The sequence below is a fragment of the Echeneis naucrates genome, chromosome 17, assembly GCF_900963305.1.
Source record: "Echeneis naucrates chromosome 17, fEcheNa1.1, whole genome shotgun sequence".
Taxonomy (NCBI): Eukaryota; Metazoa; Chordata; class Actinopteri; order Carangiformes; family Echeneidae; genus Echeneis; species Echeneis naucrates.
The window spans coordinates 4,466,664-4,477,170 of record NC_042527.1 but is presented as its reverse complement, the minus strand read 5'-3'; the positions used below and the strand labels follow the sequence as shown (position 1 = coordinate 4,477,170).

At 40.9% G+C, this 10,507-nt stretch overlaps 1 protein-coding gene across 1 annotated transcript; it reads left to right on the top strand.

Moving 5' to 3' along the window:
* The first annotated feature begins 8,356 nt into the window (after positions 1-8,356).
* On the top strand, positions 8,357-9,345 carry fabp6 (fatty acid binding protein 6, ileal (gastrotropin)). The gene is made up of 4 exons (XM_029525469.1): positions 8,357-8,435; positions 8,529-8,704; positions 8,877-8,966; positions 9,295-9,345. The coding sequence occupies exons 1-4, from the start codon at positions 8,369-8,371 to the stop codon at positions 9,343-9,345; spliced, it is 384 nt and encodes a 127-aa protein (XP_029381329.1). The 5' UTR covers positions 8,357-8,368.
* Positions 9,346-10,507: the final 1,162 nt, after the last annotated feature.

The following is a 10,507-nucleotide window of genomic DNA, read 5'->3' as shown; positions in this document are numbered from 1 at the left end:
AAACTAGTTACTGTTCTGAAACAAAGATGGATTTTCAGACTTTAAAATATTAAGCGAATTGATGTGGAAAGCACATGTAGCACATTTGCCCTTTTTTTTTTTTTACTTTACAGTGATTGCTCTGTGGCTGTTGAAAACATAATGTCATGCCCAGTTGGTAATTAAAGGCTAACTGAAGCATTGACAGCTTCCATTCAATGACTTGCTCGCTGTTGAAAGTGTATTTTCAGCCCTTTGTCCTTTGCTCAGCCCAGTTCACACCCACACTCTTTATACGGTCTAAGCACCAAGCTGTTTCTACTTCCTCATCCTGCCTTTTTCTTTTGCCTTTCATCAATTCTCCTGGTCCCTCCTCAGCTTTCATATCTTGCTCCTCGCCTCATTTTTCTTCTCACCCGCACAACAAATCCCTGTATTTCTCCCACATGGTCTTTCCTTTTCTTTCCTCTCAACTTTCCACCTCTTGACTTGCGATGATGCCTCATGTCCTCCTCTCGCTCCCCTATCTCCCTCCTGCCATCCTTTGCTCTTGTCTCTTTCCACCCCTTCTCCTCTCCTCTTCCTCTTCCTCCACCACCTCAACCCCTCCCACAGCCCTCCTCTCACCACCCCAATTCACCCTCTGATGATTGCCAAGCACATTTCATTTGACATGAAGACAAAGGACTCAGTACACATGTGGTTTCTGTGCAGGTCCTGTGTAATATGAAATATTAATGCAGGCATAATTTGACTCCCTGGATGAGGGGTGGGGGTGTGTGGGGGGGGGGGGTAGTGGGGGCTTCATAATCACCAGTGACTGCCTCTGCCTTCCCCAAAGGGTGGCAAGGCTGTCAGAATGGATTGAGAAACTGTAAAGATAACAACAGCAGAATGTTTACTGTTGGCGGCAGCCATGGCCTATTTCTGTCTCACTGTTAATGGTTAGATTGGCTCATTGCCCGAGTCCCTGACAGGCTTTTCAGAATGAAAGTTGCTAGGTGCAACATTTTCAACCATCAATGGTCATGGTTGAAATCAAATGTGACAGACTGGTATAGTTATCATAAACAATTGGTTGTCTCTCTAGCACATGAGCAGCATTGCTAGTCCTATCTCATATTTGCCATAAAACCCTTTACTTCAAAGAGGATATTTCTAATTACTCCTCATTCTACACCTCTGCTTTCCTTTACTACTTTGCTTTCTCAGACTTCCTTGAACCGCGTCATCTACTTTTGTGAGGAACTATGAAAACTTAAGCACTGTATAAAAGAAGTCTAATTACGTTCCTCCATTAAATGCAGTACATGCACTGACACCCTGAACCTGACCTGTTGGTGGAGCACAATGCAGCTTCCCTTTCATTTTGCAATGTCTGCAAGCTCATGTTAAAGTCATTATAATATGGGACAGCAGAAAACCAAAAGAAAGTAGGAGAGGAAATATATTTGGTATATTTTTACTTATTTGAGATTTGAGATATATCTTTGTATTCAATTGCATTTTACATTTCCCTACCATAAAAAAGAAACATAATTTTTTACTTCACTTGACCTCAGATATATTTCCATTTGTTACACATTCAGTGCTTTCCTTTAACTTGGCCTTGACTAAGCGCAGCTTTCATTCATAAAAGCGAGATTGATCTGCAACACCAAACAATTTCATGTGTGCAGTATAATAACACAACCATTCTGCACAGGAGGATTTCCTGTACATCTATGCTTTTTTTTTTTCTTTTTTTTGTTTTTTTTTTTTTGCTGCACAACTAGAATCAGCTGTGAAGTCATCGCTATGTCATCACCTTCAGCAGACAGTGCTGAACATGCAGACAGAGCAGCTCAACCGTTCATCACTTTCAGTGCTGGATAGGCGGCATACTATGGTTTTGTCTGACTTTGTCTCACAGAGCTGCTTATTGCTGCCTATTGAAAGGAGTGAACTAAATAAATTAATTTCTAAAAAAGAAAAAAAAATAGTTTCACCTTGGCCAGCTACATTAAAAGGTTGCCATCACACTATGAAAGTGGACAGTCTGCAAAGTGCGGAACTTCACTCTTGATACAGTATAGTAAAGGAAATGGAAAATACAGGCTGACACAGTTATCTTTGTGTTGCTGGATAGCCAGTTGACTAGTTTAGTGGACTTTTAACTAATTTTTAAAAGCTGAGTTAATCTCCAAAGACAACTCCAACTCTACATATCTATTTCTGCAGTTCACTTATAAAGTTTCTAATCATGCCAGGTGATACCCATGGCTCATTTCTCTATGAAACACTGCACAAGACAGCCCTGCGCGCACACATTTTTCTCATGGGAACCAGATTTTTTTTTTTTTTTCTATATTCCTCTCTCTCTTTTGCACACACTCTCACTCATGCTGGGTGACACCCATGCACGCACAAAGACAAGTTGTGACCTTGTCTTCCACATTTAATTCTCTCTCTGCACACTCTTTTCTATCTCTCTCTCTCTCTGTCTTTCACACGCAAAAAGCCTGATGCACGTTATTTTCACATGTATAAACACACACACACACACACACACACACGCGCGGGCACGCACACATATAGGCTACAGTTGCATCATTGGTGAATTACCATACCGTTCCACGTTATTAAACATGACACTCGGCCCAGATAATGGCGCCTTTCTTCATCTCAATTTGGAAGGCTAATCTTATTGCTTTGATTAGCAGCGGCTTCATTTGCATATCAAGGCCTCCCCTCCTTTAATTCCTCCATTGCAAATCCCCTCTTTATAGCTGCAGATAAAAGGGATGTATCTATATGTATCTTTCTTTAGAATCTTTTCCTCCTTTTTCTCTCCTCCCTCCTCCATTCCCCACTACTTGTTCATATTCTTGTTTCCTCTCTGCTTGTTTTTCATATTCATTTTCCGTACTACCCATTTGTGTTGTTTTCCTCTCTTCTACTTATAAATCATAACACATCAGAGGCCAAAGTGAAGCATTCATTAACATTTGATTGGATGAGGTAATGTTTGGTGAACTTGGTTACTCATTTTCCAGTGGGATTCACACTTCCACAGGGGAAAAATATGAAATCAGTAAAAGGGGAAGCAAAAGTTGAACTTACAGTCAATCTTTAAAGTGTAACCACGAGGATACAAGAGGCAATAACATGAGGCACTTTGCTCATGTTTCCCAGTGAGCAGTGACCCCACGGAGAATGAAGACAAGTAAATAGACAGATGAGAAATTATTGCTAAGTTTAGAGTTCAAGACAATCTGCAGTGCACAAAAATTTTTCGTTTTTGTTGTAGCAGGGTGTGTGCTTATGTGGAGAAAAGGCAGTCATCACCACAGATCTGAGGTCCGTGACAGAGTGGCCCCTCTCTGTGTGACAAAGAGGCACCCAAGGACTCTCAGACTGCAAGAATCAAGATTGTCTGGTCAGATTACACAAGACTGAACCTTTTTTTGACTGAACTCAATTTTAGGTGTCGTGTTTGGAGGAAACAAAATATGATGCTTGAAATAGTCCCATCTCTACATGGCACCTGTAGCGCTCTGGCAGACTGACTATCAGGTTACTTGCCACAACTCGAGCTCTGCAGCGCGAGGTGAAATGCATCAAATCATTATCTACTGGACAGAAGTGCATTAAAAGAAACTGCATAGAGTTCATTCATTCATTCATTCATTCATCTTCTACTGCACCCTGTGCTAGAGCCAATTCCAGTTCACATTGGCCGAGGGCGGTGCACACCCTGCACAGGTGTGATAAAGCTCAGTTCGTGTAACAGGGGAGATTATTCCCCTTAAGCCTGTTCACTTTTCTTTATTAACCTTTCTGTCTTCATTAGCAATGTGTTGATGGAGCAAGGAGGGCTAAGAGTCTGTCAGGGACTGCTACTTCCTGATCTGTGCCTCAATGCATCCCTGTCTTGGAGCTCTGCAGGCAGCCCCTTCTCCTCGCAGTTTGGTGTCAGTTCTGATGTGAGTTGTCAGCTGTGGGCCCTTCTGTAAACAGCCAAGTTGGCTGAACTCACCACAGGTAGACACCAGTCAAGGTATAGAAACAAGTCAAAGATGATCAAGTGGGAGACACCTTAGCTTTAAAGTGTCAGAGCAAAAAGTCGGAAACTTGTGTTAATACCTTTGCAAAAGCCCTTTTTTTTCCATTGTGTCTTTATTAGGTAATGATAGACACAGGAGGGAAATTGTAATTTTGGCTGTAGCATGACAACATGGGGTCTGAACTCTTTCCAAATGCATTTACATTTGCATCAGCACTACATTTTGATGTTGATGGTGGCCAGTTAAGGAGGTTATTTATCCGAATAATTAATAAATACACTGAATTTACCACAAGCTCTTTAAAGTAAAAACATTGCCTAGTTCACCTGTGGAACGCTACTGTGAATATCAATCAGTGCTTCAAGGATTTGTCACAGATGATCTATAGCTGCAGGAGAGGCTGTGGACATGGTTGGTCTTGTGGAGCTGCAGCGGTGAAAAAACATGTTCACTTAAACAGCTCCATCAAATCCATGAACTGATTTATAGTTATTATAATTACTTTTATTTCAGTTATTCTGGGTTTGTTCTCTTGTGGCTCATTTGCACACACATTTTGTCCTAATGGAGGGACAAAAGAAGGCAGAACAATCCGCAGACATGGTCTGAAAGTGAAGTCAATGCTGAAGAGCTGTAAACCTGTATTCTATCTCATAACCAACAAGGGGTGACACAACTAGTTGTAAAAAGAAGTCAGGATGTGTTGAAGCGTATGGGAAATGCCCATACTTTTTAAAATAACGGTTCCTTTTAGAGGAAACATAGACTTCATAAAGCAGGGTATGCTTTTGGGGATGAGGCTACTGTGTGATTGTCAGGCTATACTACACAAACACAATAGAATACAGAACAGATCCGTCTTCTCTTCCATGTAGGGTTACTACTCATTTCAAAAGACGAAGATGGCCACGACCAAAGTACAAACTGGAGACTTCAAAAGCCCTGGTGATGGTGGGTTGATACTTGGGCCAATCCCATTTAAGAAACACAGCCAAAATATATAAAAAATATATATTGATAATGATACCCTTTTATTGTTGCAAGCTGCTGACGTATAGAAGAGCTATTTATGAAGTGAAGTTTGAAAGAAGTTTACTAGTTTAGTAAAATGTATTTTATTTAACTCCAAAATACAGTGGTGCAAAAGAAGAAGGTGGGAGAAAGTGCAAAGACTCCAGTACATCAAAAATACCTCAAATACTTTATTTCAGTTTACATTTTTGAGTATTTGCTACCTTTTCACCCAACATTACTCCGTAGTTTTCTCCTGAAAACAGAGATTAATGGAAATGCTGCTGGGCTTGCTTAATTTTAAAACCATCAGGGTTCTGTTGTACTCACGACACTGAGAAACAAAAACCTTTGGGAATGATGATGCAATCGCACCAATCGCACATTCACTCACAGTCGTAAAAGCAACATGATTGCCTGACCATGGGAGTTACTGACCTTGTTGCAGTTAAATCTGGCAATATATTTAAAACTGTAACAACAGTATGTGTGCGGTTCCAGGTGGGATAAGGTGGATGTAGCCTTAGATACATTCAACTAAATCAAACTCAAGACTATTTTAGGGCACACTCATTACAGGACTGACAAAAATTATGGCAGGAGTTTGCACAATGCAGAGAAAGGTTTAAAAAAAAAAAAAATAGAATAAGATTAAAAATGCTTTGTGTTCTCTGTGGAAAAAGCTTAAGCTAAATGAACCATCTTAAAATTGTATCAAGGAATGTGCATAGAAAGTCACACGGCAACATCACTCTCTTTAAGTAAAGGTCAGCCTGGTCCGAGTGGCACGTCATGTTCTGCAGTGCAACACAAAGCCTGTTCAAAAACGACAAAGATAAAGAGGTGGGTTTTTTTTTTATCTGCATTTGTTCACTTCAGCACAATGACCTCTTACGTGAGCATGTGTGAGACCGAGGATGAAGCGAGAGAGACAGTAAAAAGGAAGAGAGGCATAATGAGTGTCTTTTATAGGATGTTGGCCAATATGATGTTTTATGTCTCTATAAAGACCTCCAAGGCCATGGTGACTTTTCATACTGTACAACACTATCAATGGTCTGTGAAAATGGCTGTATCGTGTGAGAGTTAGGAAGTTAAGTGCAGAATCAAAAGCTTTTACCTATTCACAGTTTGTCAAAATTGAAAGCCTGAGGTGTTTCAGTCATGTAGTCGCCTTAATAGACAATATTCAGCCACCAGTGTGTACAAGTGACATTATACTGTAATTCCTTTAACAGCGTGGCCATGGAGTGTGTTTATCTTAAAGGAAGAAGTTCTCTCTGTGTTAGTAGTTTACTGTTTTTATTCAGTCTGCAGCCACTTGCCTTTTGTTAGAGCTCCCAGGTATCCTTTCGTATATTCTGTGGGAATGTTTTCAGTGGAAATCAAACACTCCGCATTTTATTGTGTCCTTACTCAATACTAACAACCAATATGTTTATGCCATTGAATCAAACTGTTTCAAAATATGATCACTTGATAAAAATAAATGATTCATGAAGCGAGGGAGCTAATAGAGAAGTGGGCAGGGTGCATGCCAATGGTGAGGCCATGGCCCGTATCCAAGGTGGACTAATTTTTCTCTGTCCTATTTCCTGTGTCTCTCTCTGATAATAAAAGCGTAATAATTGCCTCAAGAAAAGAAAACAAAAAAAAGATGAAAGCGTAACACCAGAAATGAAAAGGGACAGTGGCGAACCGTACAACTGTTAAAAGGAGTTTTTGGCTGATCAAGGTTGCTCGGTGAGAATGAGATTTATATTTTATGCTGTGATAGTGCAAAGTGAAGATCCTCTATAGACCAGATAAACTTATTTCAAACTGCACTCCACAGTCTACAACAACTACGAAAGGCCACACACACTTTATAGACCATAAGCCACAGCCACAATCCAAATGCATGCCGCTTAATGGCCGCCTTGAAATTGAACTGTAGGTGTGAATGTGATTGTCAGCGGTTGTTTGTCTCCAGGTGTTAGACCTGAGAGAAGACGAGGGAGCTGGAGCAGGGATGCTGTAAGTGATGCTGTAAGCAATAAGTGATGGATGAATGAAAGTGCTGCTGCCATCAGGAGCACAATGTCCAAATCAACTGTATATCAGTTTGCTTTAAATTCTATATGACTGCAAGAGTCTCTGAAATGAAGTGTGCCTCAAAGACACACATGCAAAATAGAAACTTCATTGTATTTCATCTGTTTGTCTGTGTGTAACTTAGTTCCACAAGAAGACCAACCAGCCATTGATCTCATTATTACATGTTGCCTGAACTGTGCCATCGAGCCCTATTGTTCCAAAAGTGCTCCAAAGCACACTATAACAGTGGGTGGCGTGTGTGTGTGTTAATGATTACGGGCACTGTATTTTCAGTCAGTTACATCTACAGCATCTGAAGTTTTGCCAGAACGTACTATAGTACCCACATTTTTGAAAGGATGAAAGTTTACATTCTACAAGCATAAACTATGCTCATAATTTTAGAAAGAACAAATGTGCTCAGGGATAATTGCCAGTTGATAGTTGATAGAAGCTCTTAAGTGTTTTAGGATGGTGACAGTAACAATAATGTAGCCAGCATTATCCTGTAAATCTAGCTCTATTTCGGAACATGTGAGCTCAGTGTTCCCTAAAATAAAATTTTTGTTGATGCTGTCACAGCGACTTTTTGTTCAAATGAGTTTATAGTCTATTAAGTGATTCCCAAGTTTACAAACTAAAATGCTATTAAGAAAATTTAATTTACACACAGTAAATGTAATGCAACCACATGGCCATTTCTACTTATTCTCTCTCTCCTCATGAAATGATGATATCACATTCATCATATTCATGAGCTTTTTCATCAGAGCTGTTCATCTGAACAAAGGCCTTAAAAACGTGCCTGATGACCTTTCTACAGATCTGACCACTCCCAGTGTAAAAATAACAAATGACTTAAGAATGAGGGATTACACTTTGAATCAAAACTCTCTATTTGATTTTACGTTGTGCAGCAGTAAAAGTGGAGGTTGTGGCTATAAAAGCAGTTGCAGGAGAGTTCATTGACCTGGAGGTTGCTGTCGCTGACGCTGTGATGAGCACTCAGCATTTTACTCACTGTCTTGGAGCTCCATAAACGGCCGTTTACACAGGCTATTGTTCTCGCCCTTGTAGCCTGTTCTAGTCATCATCTTGTGCTGTAATTGCTCTCTTGTGTCACCACATGCAGATGAGGGAGGTGGCAAGAGATGTGCACTATATAAAGAGGGAAGAGTCGAGGAGCTGGCACCTTGCTTTCTCCCTCTGCTTGGCTCCGTGTCTGTGCTTGCACACTTCCACCCACCAACACCAAAATGGCCTTTGCTGGAAGATGGGAAACTGAGACCCAGGAAGGATACGAAGCCTTCTGCAAGCTGCTCGGTGAGAGCGCCAGCTGAGTTGGAAACCTTTCTCAGCTGAATGCACGCATGCAGTCTATTTATGCCATTGTAATGTTTTCCCCCCTCTTCACAGGTATCCCCGATGACGTCATCATGAAGGGTCGCGACTACAAGCTGATCACAGAGGTCACCCAGGACGGTGATAACTTTTCCTGGACCCAGATCTACCCCACGAACGCCAGGGTCACCAACAAGTTCACCATCGGCAAGGAGTGCGACATGGAGACCATTGGTGGGAAGCAGTTCAAGGTACGAGGGGGAGAAGCTAGAGCTGGTTCTTCTGTGATATTTAGTCTGAAATTGCAGTTGTTTGGAGTTCAAACATGAAACCACAAAGATGATGATAACCCTGGCAGACAAACAAGAAGGGAGGATGAATGTTTCCTGGTTGCCTGACTGTTTTTCACCTGTGTGTTTTCAGGCCACAGTGTCCTTGGAGGGAGGCAAGCTGAGTGTGACCTTCCCGAACTACCACCACACCTCCGAGATCTGCGGGGGCAAGCTCGTTGAGGTAAACACCCTGACTCTCATGTGCTTTTAGTGGTGGAGACCTGGCGTGATGACAGCAGTTATTACACTCAACAGGGATCGTTAAGGACATTATCGCTCCATTTCTGGAGCTGGGGAGCAGAATTGGCTAACAAGAAAAACTGCCTGAAATGTTCTGAGTTGATATGAGATGATTTTTTAAATGTTCCCTTTGCTCCCAACTCATAAATTCTTGGAACAAGCGAGGAGGAAAAAAAATCATTGAATTTAATGAGATGTGTTTAAGTATAGCAAAGGGATTGGAATAACAAAGTTCCCATTTGAACAATTTAATTGCTGTTTCTCTCTAGATTTCCAAAGCTGGGTCTGTGGAACTGAAGAGAACCAGCAAGAAGATCTAGTTGCTGAGTGACTCTTGACCTGTTTTACAGTTACCATGAATACCCCAGCTACTACAAATAATAAACAGATATTATGGAAAACATGAAACTCTTTCCGCAGTCTGCGTGTCTCTTGTTGTTGGTGGTTATTAGACAGAAAAGAAAAACCTGATACAAGTGATAAAAGAATTAAGGAGACCTTTGGTTACCACCCCAGTTTAAAGGCTCACTATAACACGTTTTTAGATCATTATCATTAACTTCCAATGACGAAAGATATAAACAGAAATACTTTTTATTTTGTCAGACAGAAAATGGCCAAATACAAGAATGTGATGTGATGTGAAATTGAATAGAAAAATAGATTCTACAGGATAAAAGGACAAAATGTTGTCATACACAATGTTAAAAAAACAACAACATCAAAGATCATCTTATGATGGAATCACATCAGTCACGGGGCCGTTTAACATCTCGACACAAGTACTGAGCGGTTAGTACTACATTATTGCATTGTATTGCAAGCACTCATGGGTCAAATAACATTGGAGGGTGGAATGACAGCCAGGACAGGCTGCCAATCTATCAAATGGCTGGCATATATAGCGACAAGTAACATTTCACACTTTCAGTCACCCATTCGCCCAACACTGAAGTCTCTGGACTGTGGGAGGAGGGTGAAGAATGCAGAATCCTCTCGCTATGACACTGCACCACTGTGCCATCCACGATAACTTATTAAAGACTGATAATACCTGATTTTAATGGCATGACTCAGAGGCTGGATAAACTTAAAGCATTATCATAACTGAATGATCATGTCTGTCATAAAATGTTCTCCCTGTGAGGCACCAGCCGACACCGACCTATCCAGGCTCATACTGTGGCGCATTGTACAAGGTCCACATGGTGCAGTTTGATCATTCATAGAATCAAATTACAGGGAGAAGGTAAAGGAAACATCCCCGTGATTTTGCTAGTGAGGAAAGAATGACATCATTTTAGCCTGAGGCTAAATAATGAATATATTTTAGTTTGAGTGAGAAAAGTCTACTGGAATAAAGGTGACAGAAAAGTCACCATCCACGGCTGCTCCTCCTCTATGAGCGCCACTCAATCAACCAGCATCACTTCCATGTTGTTAGGCTTTAGATCAATATTCTATGATCAATCTGATTTGAAT

What these genes read in the sequence shown, in the direction of transcription:
- fabp6 (XM_029525469.1), top strand. Translation starts at nt 8,369, where the DNA reads ATGGCCTTTGCTGGAAGATGGGAAACTGAGACCCAGGAAGGATACGAA. An exon ending in TTGGTGGGAAGCAGTTCAAG is followed by an intron (nt 8,705 to 8,876) that starts GTACGAGGGGGA and finishes GTGTGTTTTCAG; the next exon opens with GCCACAGTGTCCTTGGAGGG. An exon ending in GCGGGGGCAAGCTCGTTGAG is followed by an intron (nt 8,967 to 9,294) that starts GTAAACACCCTG and finishes GTTTCTCTCTAG; the next exon opens with ATTTCCAAAGCTGGGTCTGT.